The sequence below is a fragment of the Polypterus senegalus genome, chromosome 17 (assembly GCF_016835505.1).
Source record: "Polypterus senegalus isolate Bchr_013 chromosome 17, ASM1683550v1, whole genome shotgun sequence".
In the NCBI taxonomy this organism is placed as follows: domain Eukaryota; kingdom Metazoa; phylum Chordata; class Cladistia; order Polypteriformes; family Polypteridae; genus Polypterus; species Polypterus senegalus.
Window position 1 is genome coordinate 9,577,891 of NC_053170.1, and position 24,846 is coordinate 9,602,736.

Consider the following 24,846-nt stretch of genomic DNA (forward strand, 5'->3'; position numbering starts at 1 on the left):
TAACTACACGTCACTATTGCTGCTACGTCTTTGTCTTGTCTCTGCACAATGTCTTGTTAGTGTTTTAATTTTAATTCTATTTTTTATTTATTATTTGCACGTCATGTTGTTACACTGTGGACCCTGAGTTTCGCAATTTCGTCTATCTGTATACTTGTATATGGTTGACATGACAATAAAGTTCACTTTGACTTTGAAAAGGGGACCATTTGTGCTTCTGAAGCGGGGAGTGCACCGAGGGGGACAGTCGTCTAATAAAGTCTAATAGAGCTGCTGATTTACTGTTCAGACTGCAGCTCTGTTGTTAGCCATTTGCACTAAAACATAAGTAACATGACAGTTAGAATTGGATACTAACCCTCACCTATTCTGTTTCTCTTCTTGGTACTCAAATGTGGCACTTGGTGCCACGGCCCCCTGCCAAGTTGTTCTGCCTGCCAAAGGTAAAGTCATCCCTGATGGAGGATCGCAGGAATCGTGGTAAAGAGGGGTCCTTTCATCGGATTGGCTGGCCCAGCTCTGGAATGGCCAAAAGGGAGAGGCAGCTTGATGGCTGCGGTCTCCAGGACTCTAAAAATATCCAAATCTTATTATGTGATATCATCTACTGTTAAATTCTACTCCGTAGTTCTAAAATTTTTATTTGTACACTGTATTGAGGATTTGTTCTGTTCTGTGTATTGTATTGTATTGTATTGACCCCCTACTTTTGACACCCACTGCACGCCCAACCTACCTGGAAAGGGGTCTCTCTTTGAACTTCCTTTCCTGAGGTTTCTTCCATTTTTTCCCTACAAGGTTTTTTTGGGAGTTTTTCCTTGTCTTCTTAGAGAGTCGAGGCTGGGGGGCTGTCAAGAGGGAGGGCCTGTTAAAGCCCATTGCGGCACTTCTTGTGTGATTTTGGGCTATACAGAAAATAAATTGTATTGTATAAAGTCTAATAATGCTGAGTACCCACTATAGACAACAAGAGTTGACATCCGTCCACCCCGCCTAGGCCTGCCACTGACACGATGAGCACCAGTTGACAATGGTTCATGTTTTGTTCCTATTTTCAGCGTTTTGGTCTAACCCTGACCACCACAAAACCAAAATCTAAACGTCAAGGAGGCGGCAACATAGCAGGGTCTTACCGTGAAGTCTTGCAAGATTTGGAGAGTATAAAACGCTATACTTGGAGGAGGCTAAAAAAGATGAGGCATACAGTGGGGAGACGAGAGCATCCCTGCAAGGCCCTATAAAAGGAGAAAAAAAAAAAAAGGGACAGTTAGTTGATGTTTCAAACAGCATCTAATTACATCAAACGACAATCTTTCTCTACAGTTACAGTCATGTGAAAAAGTAAGTGTGGGCATATCGAGACTGGATCTTCATTTAAACAGTATCTTTAAATTAAAAAAGGAAGCGTGACTTTGCAAAAGTTTAACCACCTTAACACAAAGATAAGCATCTGTGTGTCCATCTTTGTGTCTGTCCGGTTGCTATGTCTCTGTCATTCCAAAAGATGGCACATCACAAACATCTTTAATGATAAAATCATTTAATTTTTCACTCCAACAGATGGCGCATCACAAAAATTAACCCTGCTCTTATTAATCCCGTACCAAATGATATAACAGAAACGTAAGCATTGCACTTGTTATTTCAACAGATGGAGCAGCACAAACATTAACAAGGCTTTTACTATTCGTGAAACAAATGGCATATAACAGAGACATATGTGTTGCATTTGCTGTTCCAACAGATGGCGCATCACAAATATTAACAGTGCTTTGACAAATCCTGTAACAAATGGCATATAACAGAGACATATGCGTTGCATTTGCTGTTCCAACAGATGGCGCATCACAAATATTTAACAGTGCTTTGACGAATCCCATGCCAAATGACAGAGACATATGCATTGTATGTTTCATTCCAACAGATGGCGCATCACAAATATTAACACTGCTGTTACTAATCCCATACAAAATGGCATATAACAGAGATAAACGCATTGCCTATGTTAACTGTTACTTGACTCAAGTCAGCATTTCCTAGAGTTGTCTAGGAGTGTTCAACAGTTTTTCCCACTCCTCCATGCAGTTGTGTGATGTTTGAGGGGTCTCTCGCCTGCACAATCCATTTCAACCCCCCCTATCATCTGAGATTCGGACACTGATCTGGCTATTCCAGAACCCCCTGTTACTTTCTTTTCAGCCATTCCTTGGTGTATTTATTGCTACGTTTTAGGGTCACTGTCATGTTGTAAGGTCCACTTTTGATTGCTCTTTAATCTTCTGACAGGCGGTCTTCTATAACTAAGCATTTCTCTACAATTTGCATTTTGTGCACAACTGTATGTGAAAAATAAAATTTGATTTGATGGGGTCTCACTCCTCAAGCACCCTCATCACCACAATGAAGAATTCCTAATGGATTCTGTGATGGTGAGCCGCCCAGACCCTGATGCAGCAAATAACATTTCCACCTCCATGCTTCCCAGCTGGTCTCTGCTTCTTCTGCTCAAACGCCGTCTTCTGTCTTCTGTTACTGTGGCCAGATACTTTAACTCAATCTCTGCCTCTTCTGTGCAGAGCACATCGATCTTGAGGTCCGGGTCTCTGCCTTGGGGTTTATGGGCTAACTTTCACCTTATTCTGATGTTCCTTCTGGATACTAAAGTCTTCTTCCTGGCACACCTTCTTTTGTACGTGGTGCACATTGACGTCAACAGTGGCAAGAGCTACCTGGAGGCTCCATAATGAAATTCTGGTCTTCTTACAGACTTTTCTCTCAGCATCTTTGCATTCTTCTCTCGGGCTGAACGTGCTGGCGACGCCAAGTTAGCAGTTGCCTGTAATCTTCTCCACTTGTAGATGAGTTTGATTTCAAATTGTTTGGAGATCTTTGTAAATCTCTTCCCAGACTCCCAGGCATCTAAAGCCTTCTTCTGATCTCGACACGGAGATAAGACACACTGCAAACCAAACCAAACCAAACGTCTCCAGGTTTAAAATAAGACAGCAGCCAGCAGACGAGATCCTTTGCACCTGATTCTGATTGGAGGTATTTGAGGTTGTGATAAAACGGAGCAGTTGTCTTACTTTCTCCACGTGTGGAATTTGCATTTATGTTTATTTGTTTATGTAAATGTGGCCTGGTATTTGTTTGCTACATTATTTCACGTCCGGTTTCCTCCCACAGTCCAAAGACATGGAAGTTAGGTGAACTGGCGATTCTAAATTGTCCCTGGTTGTGTGCGTGGTGTGTGTGTGGGTGCCCTGCGGTGGGCTGGCACCCTGCCCGGGGTTTGTTTCCTGCCTTGCACCCTGTGTTGGCTGAGATTGGCTCCAGCAGACCCCCGTGGCCCTGTTGTTAGGATATAGCGGGTTGGATAATGGATGGATGGATATCTGTAGAATGCTGTACTGACTGCCATATTGAGGTCATCTAAGTCGGGTTTGCTTTTCCAACCATCCTTGACATTTTTTCAAACCTGCTGTGGAAAGAAAGGAAATGAAAGAAAATAAAGGGCAGGATGTCTCCACTGAGATCCGTACTTAATAAACCGAAGGAGAAGCAAAACAAAAAAAACGGGGGCATCGAATGAAGGCGACTGGCGAGAACCAATTTAATATACTTTTTCTTCCTTATGCAATGGAGGACAACCTGAAATGTTTTATAAATTACTAGCCAACCCGCAGTGTACCATACGCCGCATAATCAGGCCGGTTTTTTAATGATTTTTAAGCACAGGGAGAAAATTAACATTTGAAAAATCGGTAATGTGATAAATCAGCAAGAAAAGCAACATTGTAACAACGCACGGAACGAACCAACACACAATCGCCTAGACACATGCTCAATCCCATGCATAATTATGTATTGAATGCTAAACACTTCTGGAAAGACACGGTTGTCTAAAACAGGTTGGTGTGAGAATACAAGAGTAAGCGAATGAAAAGATGGAACTCTGGAGAGAGCAAAATACAACACACTAGTGAACCCGCGGCATAAGAAACGCCGCATAATTATTTATCGATGGCTGAACACTTCTGGAAAGACACGGTTGTCTAAAAAGGGAAGGCTTGAGGATACAACAGAAAGTGAATGAAAAGACGGAACTCTGGAGAGAGCAACATATAATTGTCCGTGAGTGAAGAAGACGCATGTTTGTCACGGATGCGAATTGCTGTATGTAGCGTGTAAAACAGTTTGCTATGGTGCACGAGGTCGTGCGTCGTAACCGAAAACTCGGTTTTTAAAGACTGCTTACTTCCTTGTGTTGTAACCTCAGTTGTAAAGGATTGTTTTAAGGATCCCATGGGATACCCCTCGCAAACCGTTTCACACGCCGCATATGGCGACTCACCTCCGCGAGAAACACGCCTCTATGAACAGTCAAGGTGGCTCTGAGGTACATGAGGCCTCCACGACAGACGAATATAAATGACGCTGTTCTTTCTGTGTCGTCGCGTCTGAATTCGTGGGCGTGGCTCTGCGAGTTGTCGTTGTATCCAATGGTCTTAGAGTTGGTGGGCGTGGCTCCTCCCTGCGTGTGCCATAGGTGTCTTACTTGTCGGCAGCTTAGTGAATCCACGCCCCTTCCGGCGTGTTTTCCATGGGTGTCTTGCCTTAATGAATTATATATAGAGATTCACTTGTGATTTCCCTTCAGAACAGTCTGGTAGGTCACAATGGAAGGTCTACTTCTACCAGCTGAAGAAAAACCAAACTCTTTCACATATGCTCAGATTTTAGTGATGCTAATGTTAAACTCACAGTTTGGTACTGTAAACATACAGTGCATCCGGAAAGTATTCCCAGCGCATCACTTTTTCCACATTTTGTTCTGTTACAGCCTTATTCCAAAATAGATTAAATTCATTTTTTCCTCAGAATTCTACACACAACACCCCATAATGACAACGTGAAAAAAGTTTACTTGAGGTTTTTGCAAATTTATTAAAAATAAAAACATTGAGAAAGCACATGTACATAAATATTCACAGCCTTTGCCATGAAGCTCCAAATTGAGCTCAGGTCCATCCTGTTTCCCCTGATCGTCCTTGAGATGTTTAATTGGAGTCCACCTGTGGTAAATTCAGTTGATGTGACGTGATTTGGAAAGGCACACACCTGTCTATAGAAGGTCCCACAGTTGACAGTTCATATCAGAGCACAAACCAAGCATGAAGTCAAAGGAATTGTCTGTAGACCTCAGAGACAGGATTGTCTCGAGGTACAAATCTGGGAAAGGTTATAGAAAAGGTTCTGCTGCTTTGAAGGTCCCAATGAGCACAGTGGCCTCCATCATCCGTAAGTGGAAGAAGTTCGAAACCACCAGAACTCTTCCTAGAGCTGGCCGGGCATCTAAACTGAGCGACCGGGGGGGACAGGGGCCTTAGTCAGGGAGGTGACCAAGAACCCGATGGTCACTCTATCAGAGCTCCAGAGGTCCTCTGTGGAGAGAGGAGAACCTTCCAGAAGGACAACCATCTCTGCAGCAATCCACCAATCAGGCCTGTATGGTAGAGTGGCCAGACGGAAGCCACTCCTTAGTAAAAGGCACATGGCAGCTCAACTGGAGTTTGCCAAAAGGCACCTGAAGGACTCTCGGACCATGAGAAACAAAATTCTCTGGTCTGATGAGACAAAGATTGAACTCTTTAGTGTGAATGCCAGGCGTCGCGTTTGGAGGAAACCAGGCACTGGTCATCACAAGGCCAATACCATCCCTACACTGAAACATGGTGGTGGCAGCATCATGCTGTGGGGATGGAACTGGGAGACTAGTCAGGATAAAGGGAAAGATGACTGCAGCAATGTACAGAGACATCCTGGATGAAAACCTGCTCCAGAGCGCTCTTGACCTCAGACTGGGGCGACGGTTCATCTTTCAGCAGGACAACGACCCTAAGCACACAGCCAAGATATCAAAGGAGTGGCTTCAGGACAACTCTGTGAATGTCCTTGAGTGGCCCAGCCAGAGCCCAGACTTGAATCCGATTGAACATCTCTGGAGAGATATTAAAATGGCTGTGCACCGACGCTTCCTATCCAACCTGATGGAGCTTGAGAGGTGCTGCAAAGAGGAATGGGCAAGACTGGCCAAGGATAGGTGTGCCAAGCTTGTGGCATCAGATTCAAAAAGACTTGAGGCTGGAATTGCTGCCAAAGGTGCATCGACAAAGTATTGAGCAAAGGCTGTGAATACTTATGGACATGGGATTTCTCCATTTTTTTATTTTGAATAAATTTGCAAAAACCTCAAGTAAACTTTTTTCACGTTGTCATTATGGGGTGTTGTGTGTAGAATTCTGACGAAAAAAATGAATTTAATCCATTTTGGAATAAGGCTGTAACATAACAAATGTGGAAAAAGTGATGCACTGTGAATCCCTTCCGGATGCTCTGTAAAACTGTTGACAAAAAAACATGAAATATTTGGAAAGGTATGTGGTCTTCCTCAAACCCGAAGGTGAAATGTTTTACTTACGTCTCCTTTCTAAGACAATTTAACTAACGGTGATCCAGCGTTGATTATGGACAGTCCGGCTCGAGCAGACGCGGTACAATGAATGAACGCTGACTTTCAGGCGTGTCGTTCCTTATATGGTGGGATGGCCATAAGGGGCGGGGCTGGAAGCGTCATCATGGCTCCTCCCCCTTCTTGCCTGAAGGAGGGGCCTGAGTTGCCTGGAGAGCTGGCCCCATATTGTAATCTTCTTAGTTGGCCAACATCAGGTGTCATTTTGCTTGACGTCTCGTTGCAGGCTGGGGTTGGAATTGGAAGAGAGGTTAGAAAGTGCGTCACATCCAGCTCTGTCCCCCAGGGCCTCCAATACGCTCGTGTAGTGCACATGTGTGACACTGCATTAGGACAGCTTGTCCCAAAGGGATGAGTTTGGTTCAGTTCTCATCTCTTATGCCCTTTGGCTGTGTCTCTTTACTGTCTGTACTGCGGCGTACACACTAGAACTGAATACAAGTTTGCGAATGCAGGGTTTCAATATGGTCTCTCGTGATTTCTGTTGTATTGGGGCTTTTTATGCAGTTACCTATTTTTTTTAATTAGCCCCATTTCAACTATGTGTTTTATCATAAAAACAGACATGGCAGGAAACAAGATACAAACTTAAGACTCACTGAGATTGTATCCAGGAAATCAAGACCAGACCAGAAGCAAAATGCAAACATCAGTCGCTCATTTTTTTTTCTAACTTGTTTTGACCTGAACAGGGTCACGGGTTGGTGCTGGGGTCCTATCTCAGCCAGCATAGGGCACAAGGCAAATACACACAAAACACCAACCCCACACACGGGCCTGATGTCCACGTCTCTGGACCGTGGGAGGAAACCGGAGCATCCAAAGGAAACCCACTCAGACACGGGGAGAACATGCAAACACCATGCAGGGAAGACCCAGGATGTCAACTCTGGTTTCCTTGGTGCCACCACAGGTCCACTGTGCCACCCTTAAGCAAAGGTTATTACCCAAAATATCTGCTGTGATAGTCGTCAGGCATGGGCTGGCGTTCTAGCCGGGATGATTCAAGGTCCAAGTTGGAGACCAATTGTAAAGACTATTTCTTCCCCGTCTCAATAGATGGCAGTCTTCTTGGACTACAGTGTCTGCATGGATATCTGCAGGGCAGGCTGGGAATTGTAGTCCAGTAGTGCAGCCCTGCAGTGTTCCATGGGTGCAGGGACAAATCATCTTCAAGGAACCTCCACCTGTCCCAGAAGTACCTCCTACCTGTAGTAAGGTCACACTGGAAGGGCTCCCGGGTCTAGCATAAAAGAAGCCGCCCGACCTGATCCAGGCAAGCCATTGTTGGGTGGATGTGGACAAAAGCTCGTGTGGAGGAGTAAAAGGAGAGGAAGAGAGGAGGAAATATAGAAGAAAAAAAAGAGGAAATGTGCTTGTGCTGTGTTTCTACATCACCTGTAGAGGTATTTGTGAAAATAAATCATATGATGTGAACTGATACTTCTGTTGGTGTTGGTGTGTTGGAGGGTTTGGGGTCTCACTGGCGCCCCCTACAGGTTACACAGCAAACCCAGATAGAAAACTGCAGTCATGCCCCTAGCAACTTGGCCCCGTTATGTAACGACGGGAACACAAAATGAAGCCATCATGAGAAATGCTGTAGAATAGTGACTTTAACAATAAACTGATGTGCAAAAATAGAAAACACCAGTGAAGAAGAAGTCCAAATTAATGAAAATCCAAAATAACCATTGAAAAGGGTGAAAACATCTCCCTATGAGCTAAGAAAAAAAAAAAAATGAGGACATGAGTGTCGGTAGGCTTTGCCCCCTCTGAACCAAGTTACCCAAACTATTCGATAAGATTTCAGCCATTATTTACCGCCCTGACGCTAATCTTTCTGATCATAAACAGGTCGGTATGATAGCGATTAACGAGACGAATTCAGAATTAATTGCAGAATTACGGTATTTGAGGGCTCCTCCAGAGGGCCTCTAACTCTTGCACGATTTCACTCAAAAACTAATCAGCACACCGTCATCTCATAACAGGTTTAGGTTTCGAGTTTCTGATGTTTCTGTCCAGCCGTTTTTGCTCTAAACCATCCTCAAGAAACTGTGAGGCACAGACAGACACACACCTGTCATCCAGATGTGGATGTTTTCGGTAACAGGAGACCCTAAAACGCTGAGATCCATCAAAAACCGGATATCTAAATTGTGGAAGTGTTTCTTCCCAATGAAGAGGCGTATCTGCCAGAATTCAAAGATTTAATGTTTGGTGAAAGTGAAATCCACAAACACAACAGGCAAAAATATCCGAGTCTACAAGAATCTGTTAGCGTTCGCGCCATTCAATGCTCAGAACGTAGATTTGCGCAATTCAGGACCATACGCTATGAGAATCTGTGGTCCCGCAACAATGTGAAGAAACCACAATTTGGTCAGATTTACATTTATTATCACGGAGAAGCGATGCAACATGAGATCGAAAGAGTTAAACGATCGGACATATTAGAAATTCCAGAGCCAATAATGGACACCAATCCATACGTCCAAAAGTATCGCACTGTACACAAAATGTATCTGATAAAGATGGATGCAGAAGTTTTCTTGGATATCTCTATGAATCCGAAAGATCACGCTCACATATATAATGAACCAACATGTGACAAAGTGTCAGCGATAATAGTTTAGAAAGACGGAGATATCAAAGACAGAAGTTTAAAAAGTATTTGTGTGTTAATTTCAAAGCCAAACAGAATGAAAACGTATAACTCGATTAATACAACACAATACAGTTTATTTTTGTATAGCCTAAAATCACACAGGAAGTGCCGCAATGGGCTTTAACAGACCCTGCCTCTTGACAGCCCCCCAGCCTTGACTCTCTGAGAAGACAAGGAAAAACTCCCAAAAAAAACCTTGTAGGGAAAAATGGAAGAAACCTCAGGAAAGGCGGTTCAAAGAGAGACCCCTTTCCAGGTAGCTTGGGCGTGCAAGGGGTGTCAAAAGTAGGGGGTCAATACAATACAATACAATACACAGAACAGAACAAATCCTCAATACAGCATAATAATAAAAATTTTTGAAGTACGGAGCAGAATTTCACAGTAGATGATGTGACATAATAAGAGTTGGATATTTTTAGAGTCCTGGAGACCTCATCCATCAAGCTGCCTCCCCGAAACGTTGCTCGGCCAGCCAATCCAATGAAAGGACCCCTTTTTCCCATGATTCCTGTGATCCTCCAATACCTCTAATGCAACATGAAACATCATTTTATTTCAATTTATTACGTTTTCCTATTTTTTACTGTGGTTAATTGCCACAAAGGGGGTCGGCGAGCGGAGCAAGCAGGGGGCAGAGCCCCCTAGTAAATAAAAAATAAAATCGCACGATATTCTCAGGTCTACTTTATCCAGTTTACAGTCATGCGGTGCCACAGTTTATTGAGAAGGTCTTACGTAAATAAAATGTAGTATTATTATTATTATTATACCGGTAGATGATTTGGGTGAAAGAAGGAAGCACCTTGGCCAAGGAGTCGGTCCGACTGAAGCACAAGCCTGCACGCGAATCATCGGTTATCCTACCCTTTGGCATATGTAGAGTGAAACTGGAGAATCACACACACACACACACACACACACACAGGAAGAATGTGTAAGGTCCACTCAGACAACAAACAAAAATGAAATCTGAAACTGAAAACCCCAACCAGATGACCACCGTCCTCTTATCTGCTGTCGTTGCTTTTTGACGTTTTTAAAAATATTTGATGATGATAATCAGCGTTCTCTCATTGATCTTAATCTTCTCCCCTGCTGATTTTGGCACCAAAATGGGTGTGTATAACACTTGTCTCTCTGCCATCGCCACTTTTATCTTTTTTTTTTTTTACTTACATCTTGTTGCTGCCCTCGCCTATGCAGTGGCTCTTTGGCCACAACGTAATGCCAGCCCCGCTCTGACTAATATCTAAAGTTGCAAGCACAGGGTCTCTTTAGAAGTACACTGGGGTGGGGCGTTAATAGAAACGCTCCAAGGTATGGAGGGGACGTGGCCTCTTTAGAGACTGGGCATTCATTGTCTCTTCAGGCCCCTTCTGCAAAAGTGTTCTGCTAGGATAGAACAGGAAGACTTATTTTGCTAAACTGGAAGAATCCAAACTCTCCTCTTTTTACGTCAGTGGGGAACCGATGTGTTATACTATCTGGAATTGGAAAAAATCAAATATTCAGTTAGAGGATCTGTACAGAATTTTTTCAAAACCTGGCAGGATCTAATCAGTACTCTCTTATACATACAGGTGCCGGTCATAAAACTAGAATATCATGACAAAGTTGGTTTATTTCAGTAATTCCATTCAAAAAGTGAAACTTGTATATTCGATTCATTCATTACACACAGACTGATGTATTTCAAATGTTTCTTTCTTTTAATTTTGATGATTATAACTGACAACTAATGAAAGTCCCAAATTCAGTATCTCAGAAAATTAGAATATCAATTAAGACCAATGCAAAAAAAGGATTTTTAGAAATGTTGGCCAACTGAAAGGTATGAACATGAAAAGTATGAGCATGTACAGCACTCAATATTTAGTCTGGATTACTGCAGCAATGCGGCGTGGCATGGAGTCGATCAGTCTGTGGCACTGCTCAGGTGTTAGGAGAGCCCATGTTGCTCTGATTGTGGCCTTCACCTCTTCTGAATTGTTGGCTCTGGCGTATTCCATCTTCCTCTTCACAATAGATTTTCTATTGGGTTAAGGTCAGGTGAGTTTGCTGGCCAATCAAGAACAGGGATACCATGGTCCTTAAACCAGGTACTGGTAGCTTTGGCACTGTGTGCAGGTGCCAGGTCCTGTTGGAAAATGAAATCTGCATCTCCATAAAGTTCATCAGCAGCAGGAAGCATGAAGTGCTCTAAAACTTCCTGGTAGACAGCTGCGTTGACCTTGGACCTCAGAAAACACAATGGACCAACACCAGCAGATGACATGGCACCCCAAACCATCACTGACTGTGGAAACTTTACACTGGACCTCAAGCAACATGGATTCTGTGCCTCTCCTCTCTTCCTCCAGACTCTGGGACCTTGATTTCCAAAGGAAATGCAAAATTGACTTTCATCAGAGAACATAACTTTGGAGCACACAGCAGCAGTCCAGTCGAGACACTTCTGACGCTGTCTCTTGTTCAAGAGTGGCTCGACACAAGGAATACGACAGCTGAAGCCCATGTCTTGCATACGTCTGTGCCTGGTGGTCCTTGAAGCACTGACTCCAGCTGCAGTCCACTCTTTGTGAATCTCCCCCACAGTTTTGTTTCACAATCCTCTCCAGGGTTCAAGCGGTTATCCCTATTGCTTGTACACTTTTTCTACCACATCTTGTCCTTCCCTTCGCCTCTCTATTAATGTGCTTGGACACAGAGCTCTGTGAACAGCCAACCTCTTTAGCAATGACCTTTTGTGTCTTGCCCTCCTTGTGCCAGGTGTCAATGGTCGTCTTTGGACAACTGTCAAGTCAGCAGTCTTCCCCATGATTGTGTAGCCTACAGAACTCGACTGAGAGACCATTTAAAGGCTTTTGAGTTAATGAGCTGATTAGAGTGAGTGTGGCACCAGGTGTCTTCAATATTCAACCTGTTCACAATATTCAAATTTTCCGAGATACTGAATTTGGGACTTTCATTAGTTGTCAGTTATAATCATCACAATTAAAAGAAATAAACATTTGAAATACATCAGTCTGTGTGTAATGAATGAATCTAATATATAAGTTTCAATTTTTGAATGGAATTACTGAAATAAATCAACGTTGTCATGATATTCTAATTTTATGACCGGCACCTGTATATGTCTCTTCTGGTTCGTCCTGCTTCCACTTCAAAACCGGCCCCGCCCACACGCAGCCGACACTGCATTTCTCGCTTCCTATTCGTCATCTTCCATGTCATGCACTATACTGGCCTGCTGAGCGTAATACATCCAACAAGTACTCGAGGTGCTGCCACGATGATAAAGTAGCTTTGCCACCCTTGCAAGAGCAATCTGTGTCTTTACAACGGCTTCTTACACAGCAAACATCAGAAGCTAAAAATGATCGTGAACACATTCGAGAATACAACTCTTCTCTAGCGTTTGCTTCCATGGGTGCGCAGATAACTCAACCTCCTGGCCACGGACCATACTGTTTTAAATTACACGGGCAAATTTATCACCAAATCTCTCCACTATATGCTAACACAGTGGTGGCGAACCTATGGCACGCGTGCCAAAGGGGGCATGCAGAGCCCTCTCAGTGGGCACGCGCGCCGTCGCCCGAGCACAGAGTTCGTTACTATAAAGCCAGAGGAATGCGGGGCCGGGCTACTCCCCTCACCGCTCCGGCTCTTCACGCGCGCCGGAGGACGTTTCTCACATCACCCGCACCTCTGCCCAGCAGCCCAATGGGAGCGCTTCCTTCCTCTCCTGTCTGGGGTAAGGCGGGCGGCACACATGCTGCTTGAGGGTGCGGCACGGACTGCAGCCTTTTGAGCCTGTGATTCCCGTGGTGGGGTTGGAGGGGATGTGGTATAGCGGGTCCACAGCTCAAAATCGAAAAGGCCAGTTTTAACAGATAATTGCCGCACTCGTGGCTTAAAGGGGGTTATGGTAGAGTGGCCGGAGCGGTTTCTGGGAGCTTTGTGATGCGGGCAGTCCTCCCTTAAGCTCACAGGTGAGGAGTCGTCCTCATCTGTAATTATTGCCGGGAGTTGCTAATCGCCACACCTGATCCACGACCCCTAATATATAATGGAAGCTTTGGGGCGGAGCTTAATAGAGAAGACCTGCGTGAAACACTTGAGAGGATCGAAGGGATGACAAAGGACAGCACAGTTAGTTATGAAAATGAAATCCTTAAAGTCTGGAATTCTCTGCCAAATAATCTTAAGTCAATGAAGGCACTTGAGATTGCTTTCCTTACTTTGGTTGGAACATCTTATGCTTGTGCGCAGCTGTTTTCAGCTTTGAATTAAATCAAATCTGACACCAGAAACAGACTAACAGATGACCTGAGTGCTGCATGTGTTGCTCTCAAGCTTACAAAGTATGAGCCAAGGCTAGACAAATTATCAGCATGCATACAACAGCAAAAAGCACATTAATTGTTCAAAAGCATACCGAATGCAAACTTTTACCTTTCAACAAAAAGTTGTTTGTATCATTGAAAGCTCTGTTATTATGTTTTTCTTTTAAGACAAAAGATGTTAATGTATGAGTTGCTTTTCTAAACTAAAAGCTCAGTAGATAGACAGACAGACAGAGCATCAGTATTGACAGTCCAGTCCAGTTTATCATCCAGCTGCACTCCCAGGTACTTATAGGTCTGCACCCTCTGCACAGTCTCCTCTGATGATCACGGGGTCCATGAGGGGCCTGGGCCTCCTAAAATCCACCACCAGCTTCTTGGTTATGCTGGTGTTCAGTTTTAGGTGGTATTCAGGTTAAATTGCCATGTTGGCACTTTGCGATAAATAAGTGGGTTTTGGATTGCAGTTTGGGCACTTGGTTTCTAAATGGTTCGCCATCACTGCGCTAACACGTCTGCTCTCCAGGGTATGGACAGTTGTATGTTTTTGACATACAAGCTACTGACGTACGCTTACAAAATAAAGCAAATTCTGCATGCAGTGAAAATGTACTTCTCCAGCTAGAACCATCAACCCCTTCGCTAAATCATACAAACACATGCATGAAATCGCTCAGTCCACTCCAACAGCATCTGTACGAATGGATTTCAAGGGAAACCCTGGGCAGGATTTACGACGATACAGTGCCCCGACATGTCACACCGATGTTGCAGCGGTTTTCGTCGGAGAAGATGGCAAAACGCCTGCCGAAAGGGACATTTCCATCTGTCCCGTAGGCAACTCCTATAAACAGATTTCCACGTTCAATATGAATTGCGATCCTATGGTTTTCCCCACTTTTATTCCCTTACGGAGACATTGGCTGGCACAAAGATTTACAACATGTTCCCGATAAAAGAAGCGCCTAGCAAATAAGGCTTACTCAATGCCAATTTCACACATACAGATTAGCAATGAGGAATGCATTTAGTATTTTGCAATCCAGCGGCAAACTATTCCAACAGTACGTCGTAGATACGTATGTTAAAACAGAGGGCGCGCGTCTCAACTATCTCAGATTACATCAACAAGATCTGCGCGTGGAACAATACAAAGGACTGTCAGACGCACTGCAAGCAAACATTGAAAATAAAAACGTATGTTTAGGAAAAATGATCAGATTACCGTCCACATTTCCAGGAAGTCCAAGATACATGCAACAAAAGTAGCAGGATGCCATGGCCATAGTACGTAAATTCGGAAAGCCTGATTTATTTATCACGTTCACATGTAATCCTGCTTGGCCGGAAATTCTACATGCACACTGCATCTTTCAAGAAGTATTTATTTCTTCTTGACTTCTGAATTCCTTTCTCACCGTTTGCCGCTCCTATTCTTACACCTCCATATGCTACGGCGGGCGTCGTCTAGTATTTTATAGAATAAGAGTCGTTTTCTTCTCCATCCATCTCTATTGCCCTATTAAACTCATCAATATGTTTACAAGCCTTAAGTTTTACTCCGTTGGCCATGCTCTCTCTCTCATGGGGCGGGAGGCGACTTGTTTTCAATCCTATTTTTTTGTAAAAATGTATCTATTTGTATGGAATGATTACAATAAAATTAATAAAATTAAAAAAAAAAGAATAGAACAGGAAAAGAGGACTAGGAGATCAGTGCGACAACATCATAGTTGAAAGGGAGGTCTACGGTCAAAATTGAGGGACCGAAATTTTAAAGTAACAAAATTAAAAAAAAAAAAAAACAGAACCAAAAATCCAAGTCAGAAAAACACGCTGAAGTCTTTTCCAAGAAAATGTTTTGAAAAACTCCTAACCGTTAAGAGACATGTAAGTGTCCAATGGCTATTGCGAAAAACAAGGCCAGATTAAGCCAACCCAGGCCCTTGGGTGACTTGGCACATACTTTTAGCAATGCACCGCACAGGCACCCGGTTGTTTAACGCAGTGCAGTACTTCACTTTTGCTTTCTGTGCTTAGAGATTTGATTATTTCATCCTTGGGGGGCGGTCCCCCTTGGTCAGACTCAACTGTTTCATCAAGTCCGAATTCATTTTGGTGTACAAAGACTCGGTCGTTTCATCATGCAGGTGTGGAATCCCCTTAATCATTTAGGCTGCAGATTGTGAGTTGGTGAAAAGGCTCCTTGTGCACACCCAGAACAACCTAATGGTAGATCCGCCCCTGGTGAGAGAACAAAAAGACCCAGAGATGATATCGAGGTCAGAGACATAAAATGGAAAAGCATACAGATCAATAAATCAACCGGGCTAACCAGGAATCAGACAAAAAGACGTGAATCAGAACAAAAACGAGGGTTAAACATCCAAAACAAACCAATCTTGAAAAAGACAAAGGAAAAGCGTAATGTAAAGGACCACGAAAAAGAGATGAGGATGTTACCTAAAAGGGGCGGCACGGTGGCTTCCCGGGTCCTCCCTGCGTGGAGTTTGCATGTTCTCCTCGTGTCTGTGTGGGTTTCCTCCGGGTACTCCAGTTTCCTCCCACTGTCCAAAGACATGCAGGTTAGGTGCATTGGAGATCCTAAATTGTCCCTAGTGTGTGCTTGGTGTGTGTGTGCCCTGTGGTGGGCTAGCCCCCTTTCCTGGGGTTTCTTTCCTGCCTTGCGCCCTGTGTTGGCTGGGATTGGCTCCAGCAGACCCCTCTGACCCTGTAAGTAGGTAGGATATAGCAGGTTGGATAATGGATGGATGGATGTTACCTAAAAGACAATCTTGATCTGTCGTAATGCTATCTGAAAAACAGTGTAGAAACAAACATCAAAATACCCAGAAAAGTACCAAATCAAAGTGATGGCACAAAAGGGATTTTTCTTACCCAATCTCGAATAAATCAGACCTGAACATGATGGTTTAAGTACTTTTGTGCTGATGATGTCAGAGGCCGTGCACTCCTGGAGGATTATGGGAACATTACCGTAGCAACAGAGCACACTGAAACTCAAAAGTGGCACTCACTGATGAGCAAAGATGGAAACACGTAATGACCGGAAACATAATCTTTGCTTCCTAATAATCTAAACTTTTACATGGAGATTTAGGAAAATAAAATGACGTCAAAAATTAATTCTGTGTTGTAAAAATCCCCAATCTGAATATAAACATCATCCGAAAAGGTCACCAAAAATGAAAAAAAAAAGAACATAAACAGCCAACCGCTAGTGTCATGCTTAAAAATGAAACAAGCACTCTGATTTAACGGGAAAGGTCAAAAACAACGCCGGGAGATCAGAAATACGAGCGACCAAAGCCAAAAGCCAACACAAAATCGGTTGTCAGAAAAAGGTCAAAATACGTTCAAATCTAGAGAATCAAAAGAATATTTAATCAAAGCAACACCAAGACGTTTTCTCAGGAATCCGAATACTTGTATATGAGAACAATTTTGAGGTGCAGATATTTTTCATGATTGACGGTTCACAACCTCAGAGGACATGCCCCTAAGCAACGTGGCGCAGTCCTAATAGCGGGCCTTCAAACTAATACTGCGATAAACAAACAAACAAACAAAATGATGCCAGAAATGGTACAAATAATTGCATACAAGCAAAACTAAGCCAACAGTTAAAAAAGCCAGATGTAACCACTATAATCCTTGGAGTAGAAAACCCCCAAATTCACAAGAAAATCAAAACAGGGACCACTAGAATTCCAATAAAAGACCAACAAATACAAAGAGGCCTGGAAAATAAGTTAACTCTGCTATACGCAAAGATGCATCGCTCATCCTTATATATAATTTGATACTCTCCGTGGTGGTATTGGCACTATCAGAATTACTAGATGCCATAAACTCACTTCAGAGTGGGAAAGCAGCAGGCCCTGATGGCTACCCTGCCAAATTTTATAAAAAATTCTCAACTCAGCTAGCTCCCCTTTTATTAGCAACATTTCCAGAAGCTACAGAAAATAAAATTCTACCTCAAACTTTTCGCCAAACATTAATTACCGTCTATCCTAAACAAAATAAGGACTTATTAAAATCTTCATCATACAGACCAATTTCACTTCTGAATAATGATGTTAAGATACTCTCCAAAGTCCTAGCTAGAAAGACGGAGAAAGTGCTGCCTTTCGGTAATATCACAAGATCAAACTGGATTTATTAAAGGCAGACACTTAGCTTCCAATCTTCAACGCCTGTTTCATGTAATATACTCACCCGCAAAGTCAAACACCCCAGAGATACTATTATCGTTGGATGCAGAAAAAGCGTTTGATATGATTGAATGGAACTACCTTTTCACTACATTGGAGAAATTTGGGTTTGGCCCGAACATTTGTGCATGGATCAAACTACTGTATACCAGTCCAGAAACTTCAGTTTGTATTAACAACATTAATTCAGACTACTTTAAACTAGAATGTGGTACCAGACAAAGGATGCCCCTTGTCACCAATGCTTTTTACAGTCGCCATTGAGCCACTGGCAGTTCACTGTCGAAATGCTTATCAGATAAAGGGGATTATCAGTGAAGGACTCGAAAAGAAAGTCTCTGTATATGCAGATGATATGGTACTGTATATATCAGACCCCCAAAATACTGTGCCTGCAGTCTTAACAGAACTAACAGAATTTCAAAAGACTTCTGGTCTCAGAATTAATTTGAATAAAAGTGTGCTCTTTCCAGTGAATTCTCAAATACGCTGATTGCAGATCAGTTTAAATACCTCAGGGTAAACAGCACAAGTAAAAATAAAACTCTTTATCAACAATTTTTTTACATCTGTATGGAAAAAATTAAGCAAGACTTGCATAGATGGTCAACCCTCCATCTCACTTTAGCTGGAAGAATTAACGCTGTTAAGATGAATATCCTTCCTAAGCTTCTTTTTTATTTCAATACATCCCAATATACATTAATAAATCATTTTTTAAGAAATTAGATTCAACCATAACCTAATTTACTTGGAATTCAAAACATCACATATCCGAAGAGCAACCCTACAAAGACCTAAGACGGAAGGTGACATGGCTCTACCTAACTTTCAATTTTCTTACTGGGCAGCAAACATACAAACTATAAAAACCTGGACATGGACCACATGTGGCTTGGTCCACAATAGAAATAAAATCCTGCAGCACTTCTTTATATTCCTTGCTTTGTACCCCAATAAGTACAAGTCATCGCCAATATACTAACAACCCAATGATGCTTCACTCACTCAGAATATGGAACCAATTTAGGAAGCATTTTAAGATAGAGAGGCTTTGATCTGTGGCACCTCAGCACGAGAACCACCTTTCTCCACCCTCCTCTCAAATTGCTGCAGTTTTTAATGTCTGGAAAACGTTTGGGATTAAATCACTTATGCATGTTGGGTGGATTGGCGATCCTAAATTGTCCCTACTGTGTGCTTGGTGGGTGTGTGTGTGTGTGCCCAGCGGTGGGTTGGCGCCCAGTCTGTGATTGGTTCCTGCCTTGCGTCCTGTGTTGGCTGGGATTGGCACCAGCAGACCCCCCGTGATCCTGTGTTCGGATTCAGCAGGTTGGAAAATGAATGGATGGCTTTTGCTAAATAATGTTAAAGTAATTGATATCTGCCTTGGCATAAACAATTAGGGGCCGGATGTGTAAGAGCCATTTGCTAGTTACACAAGATTCCTAAATGTTTTACTAAATGATAGTACATAATCTATGGAAGGTTCCTCTAAACCCCATTAGTTGAATGCAATTGATATTTTCTAGCTATTTCTAACTTCTCTGACTAAACATTATTCTCAGTCTGTGATCAGCCTTGCCATGTGTAAGGTGTAGAGGGCACATGGTTTTAACCACTTAACATGCACACGTACCGGTCCCGGTACATAACGACGATTTTACGACGTCACAATCATGTCACAGCCATGTGTGCATGCCCCTCTGTCATGCACCTCAACACACTACACATCAAATGAAAATTCAGAGTCTCGTCTTTCCGATTATATAAACCATTTTGACACACAACAACCACAGCACTGACACTAAATCCTTTTTTACAGAGAAGTAAATACTTTTAAGAGCTGACTTTTCCTACCTTTGACTACCTTTGAAGGCTCTCTGCAAGTCAAACATCAATATTTCAGAGCAATATTGATCTCATTCTGTCCGTAAGGCTCCAGGGAATATAATCCAGTAAAACGATTAGGTCCAAAACACACGATAGATCCTCAAAGGGACAAAAATTCCAGAAAACGTTTCTTAACTTGAGACTAGCTCCGACATTTTTTTTTAGTTCTATTGGTCATATCAGACGTAATTTGTTTCTGTCGGCAATAACCATGCTAAAGCATGTTACACGGAAGTGTTAGCTTCTGATTGACACCTAAGTTGGCCAATTACGAGGGGTCTGGGGGGTGACTGGCGCCTCGTATAGCCAACGAGTGTCACAGACAGCTGAACGATGGCGCACAACTCCAAATCCTGATAGAATCTAATAGTTTGATTGGACGCTGTGAGTGACACTCCAAACTTACAGTCAATGAGCAGCTGAGCACGCCAATATGTAACTTGCTATGCCAACTTGTAAACAAAACTGATCGGAGCTGCACAAAGCTGGCATTTGTGCCAGTCTGCAGACTTGGTGCGTGGTTGTTTATTGTGATTTCACCTAGTTTTTTCGCATTTTAAATATGGATAAACGTACAGATAAACGTAAATACACTCTCGATGAAGTAGTAGAGGCATGTACGCGGCGTGACAGTGATCAATCGGACCAGGTGACGTCTGAGGCAGAGAGCGACATGTGACACGCCCTTGTGCTTTCTGCCTGCTAGGGATTGCTACAATCAGTGGCACATGGAAAAACGCTGAGCTGTGTTGTAACAGTTTGTAAAAAATGTATATAGTTTGTGTGCATTTTAATTAAAAAAAAAAAGTAAAAAATAAAATATATATATTTTTTTGGCCCATAAGACTTGTTTTGACTATTTTTATATTGAAATTTGTATTTTTATTGTTTTATTATGGAATATGAATTTCCATAACTAATAGAGTGACACTGTGTGTAGATATAGATTCCTTTAGGTGTGAGCTTTCAGTAGAGCCCTCATTGATATCTGTGGGTTGAAGTATTCAAAAGTTATTACACTTTTTCCATACGTTCCAAAATGTGGATCTATACTAATAAAAGGCAAAGCCCTCACTCACTGACTCACTCACTAATTCTCCAACTTCCCGTGTGGGTGGAAGGCTGAAATTTGGCAGGTTCATTCCTTACAGCTTCCTTACAAAAGTTGGGCAGGTTTTATATCGAAATTCTACGCGTAATGGTCATAACTGGAAGCAGTTTTTCTCCATTTACTGTAATGGAGATGAGCTTCAACTCCGTGGGGCGGAGTTTCGTGTGACATCATCACGCCTCACACGTAATCACGCAGTACATAGAAAACCAGGAAGAGCTCAAAAAAGCGCTGAAGAAAACATGCATTATATAATTGAGAAGGCAGCGAAACAATAAGAAGCGAGCGAAGTGACATATACAACCATATTCATGAGTTCTGCTACTGAAACAAAGCACGATGTAAACCTACACTTTAAATAAAGTTCATAGACAGGCTGCCGCTGGCGTTTGTAATTTAGTGCCTGCCCATATAAGGCCGTCCGTCAGCGGCAATCCAATAGCAAACTGCCACGGGTAAATATTCACGGGTGAAGGACTGTGCTTATGGAGAGGAAGATGAGATGGTCAGGGTGGTGTTTGACACAAACTCAGCGAAACTGTGAGAGAAAGTTTTAAGTGCCAGGACTAAGGTAACATTAAATACAGCCATGGACATAGCAGGAGATGGCACCATCGATGCATGTACACCGAGCGGCTCACGTGAACTGACGCAGTGCACAGATAAAAGCAACAGTTCCAAAAGCGCTGAACAAAACCGAATTACACAATTGAAAAGGCAGCAAAAATATGAAGCGCCTGATAAGCATATTCATAAATGCAGCTACTGCGGAAACAAAGCACAGGTGGAAAAGTCAATGTCCCGCTAAAGGAAGACAGTGTAAAAACCCGTGCATGCAGTGTGTCAGGTCTCAGATAAAGAAGAAGACGAGCTGTTTATTGATGCAGTAAGAAACGAATCGATGAATGAAACCTGTCATCTTTACAACGATTGACAAACACGGAATGTAACTTGAACACAACACATCCTACAAATACGAACCTGATTGAAAGAAATAATGATAATCAAATCCTTGATGACAGCAACACTCAGTAACACTCACAAAACAAATACTGTATATTGACAGTCATGTTACGTTATTTTTAAAATGTTCCCTTTTCTTTTCTAGCTTTTTAACACACTACTTCTCGCTGCGATACGCTGGTATATATATATATATATCCCGATCTACATACTCGAATAATGGATACTTTATTCGCCATCAATGATTGTTTTGGTAAAGCCATACTCAGTGTATTCATTAGATGAACGGTAAAAAAGTAAGAGCGAGGGGAGGATGACTCATTGAGGCATGCAGGCTGTAGCGTCAACTCTATCTGAATTGCGATCACATTTGAAAAATATATCTTTTCAAGTTCTATTTAGTCCATATGTGTCAAACTCAAGGGCGCGGGCCACATCCGCCCGTGTAATTATATCCGCCCCGAGATCATTTTATATACTGTATTATTGTTATTAAAGCCCGGTATATGAAGCGCTGGTAACACAATAAACTACAGATCCCATAATGCAGCGCTTCAGCTGCCTTGCCAACACTTACCGCGTTAATCAAGTCTACCTTATGATGCTGCAAGTTATTGCGGCTAGAGTTATTGCGCACTGAGTTTGCACGGCGCTTTGGTGACTTTGAAGAACAAAAAAAGTCCGTCTACATGCGGCTCGAACCTTGTGCATGTTTGGTAGCACATATCTGTGTGAGAAGCTCTTCTCAGTGATAAAGACTAACAAAACAGCACACAGGAGTCGCCTCACTGATGAGCACCTGCAATCCATCCTGAGAATCTCCACAACACAGAACCTCACACCAAACAGAAACGAACTTGTGGCCAAAAAGATGCCAGGCGTCCAGCTCTAAAATGACATATGAGCAAAGACAACTGAATGATTTGATTTGTTATTGCACGTAAGAGCGGAGTCAACCGTTTTAACAAACAGCGTATTGCACTGATCTGAAATAGCTGTGTGTGTATATATGTAGATATGTATGTATATGTATATATATGTTTATATATGTGTGTGTGTATGTATGTATATATATATGTATGTATTTGTGTGTATATATGTAGATATATATGTATGTATACATGTGTATATGTATAGATATGTATATATATATATATATATATATATATATATATATATATATATGTTTATGTGTGTGTGTGTAAATATATATATACAGTATATATGACAACAACACTCATCACTCACAACAGTGACAAAACAATTACATTGACAATCAGGTTACGTTATTTTAAAAATGTTTCCTTTTCTTTTCATTGCTTCTTTAACACACTACTTCTCCACTGCGAAGCGCGGGTATTTTGCTAGTAATGGATAAACCAGAGGTCCCTCTAAAAAGCACCTGGACATGCCCACATAAAAACTGGTGTAATTTTGACAGGTATTCTTTTCAAATTTGAAATGTGAGTAGTCAACAAGTTATTCTGTTGGTACATAGTGTGTTTCTGTCGCCAGCTATAGAGGCCTTTATTTTCACAAAAAAAACTTAGGCGAGAACAAAAAAAATCATTTTTTCTGTGAGTTCTAATGTGCATAACTTTTGATCAGTCACACCTACAGTGATTCTGACTACTAAGGGTGAAACTAGAGAATGTGACCTTTACAAAGAGACCAAACATGTGTTTATACTCCAGATAGTTCAATAACAGCAATGATTCTTATTTGGAGAGGTCGAATTACAAGCGATTTAGCAAAAATGACCCCGCTTGATAAGGACCGTGCCTCTCGTGCCTTGCGTACCTTGTGTGCGTGTTTTTTGTGTGTCAAGTAACATGTAAGACAAAGCACTTAATTGAAAGTGCTGCGCCGCACGCTTAAAGTGTACAGAAGAAGAAGTAAAGGACTTTAAAGTTTTACAAGAAAAGCTTATAGTTTAGAGAAGATGCATTTTTGCATTTTATTCTATGTGCTGTGGAAGCTGGCCCAGACACAGACAGGCGGACACTGATGGTTGCCCAGCCAACACACGTTTAATCCTATTTTACCATATTTACAGTGCCCACAACCCAGTACCCCGTACTAATCACCCTTAAAGTCCAGGGTGGCTGCCTCCACTCCTCTCCTCTGAGCTCCGTTCTCTTTCACCCGACTCCAGCCATCGAATGGAGGGTTAGGGTTAGGGTTAGGGTTAGGGTGCTCCAGGTGCCTCCCAATAAGCGACTGCCGGCACTCCCTGGCCACGGACCCCTATAGGGTTGAGCTTCTAAGCTCTGTTCCAGTGGTCCCCACACCATCCAGGGTGGCTGCCCTATTGTGGTCTGGAGGAGGCATAGCTCCTCTTCCGGTCCTTCTGGCCATCCCGGCTGGGTACCACCCCCAGCCGCTTGCCACACTGCCCGTCTGCCAGCTGAGACCCATAGGGACCAGTGGCCCGTCCCGAAGCAATTCCTACTGGATATCCAGGGTCCGGGCCGGCTTCCACAGTGTGTAACAACCTTTTTCTTTATTCTTCCACCCATCCATTTTCCAACCCGCTGAATCCGAACACAGGGTCACAGGAGCCAATCCCAGCCAACACAGGGCACAAGGCAGGAACCAATCTCAGGCAGGGTGCCAACCCACTGCAGGACACATACAAACGCACCCACCCACCAGGGCCAATTTACAATCGCCAATCCAAACTGTGGGAGGAAACCAGAGCGCCCGAAGGAAACCCACGCAGACACGGGGAGAACATGCAAACTCCACGCTGGGAGGACCCGGGAACCGAACCCGGGTCTCCTAACTGCGAGGCAGCAGCGGTACCACTGTGCCACCGTGCCGCCCTTTTCTTTATTCTTGTGTGGATTATTTGCTTTGAATTTTTACTCGATATTTTAAAAACAAACTTTTGCACTGAGGGATTTCTTTTGGCACACGCTTTACCCGTGCTTGAACTCGCCTTACACTGCGGCGGCTACAGTCCTCCTTTGGAAGAATCCGTTCTTTGCACTTCTGAGCCTCAGAGTCAAATGCATGTCATTCATCTCAGAATGTAAATCCGCTATTCCAAGTCACCGGTGCCGCAGTTCAAAGAGTAAGCTCCC

At 42.8% G+C, this 24,846-nt stretch overlaps 1 protein-coding gene across 2 annotated transcripts in view; it reads right to left on the reverse strand.

The window, feature by feature from the left end:
- cntnap1 (contactin associated protein 1) overlaps positions 1-24,846 on the reverse strand; it is a 171,131-nt gene that overhangs the window by 92,610 nt on the left and 53,675 nt on the right. Inside the window, exon 2 of one of the 2 annotated variants that reach the window (XM_039740726.1) lies at positions 1,134-1,235. In XM_039740726.1, the coding sequence (XP_039596660.1) occupies positions 1,134-1,235 (102 nt within the window). Of the gene's footprint in view, positions 1-1,133; positions 1,236-24,846 lie in introns of those variants that run through there. The other variant, XM_039740727.1, reaches the window with a different exon arrangement.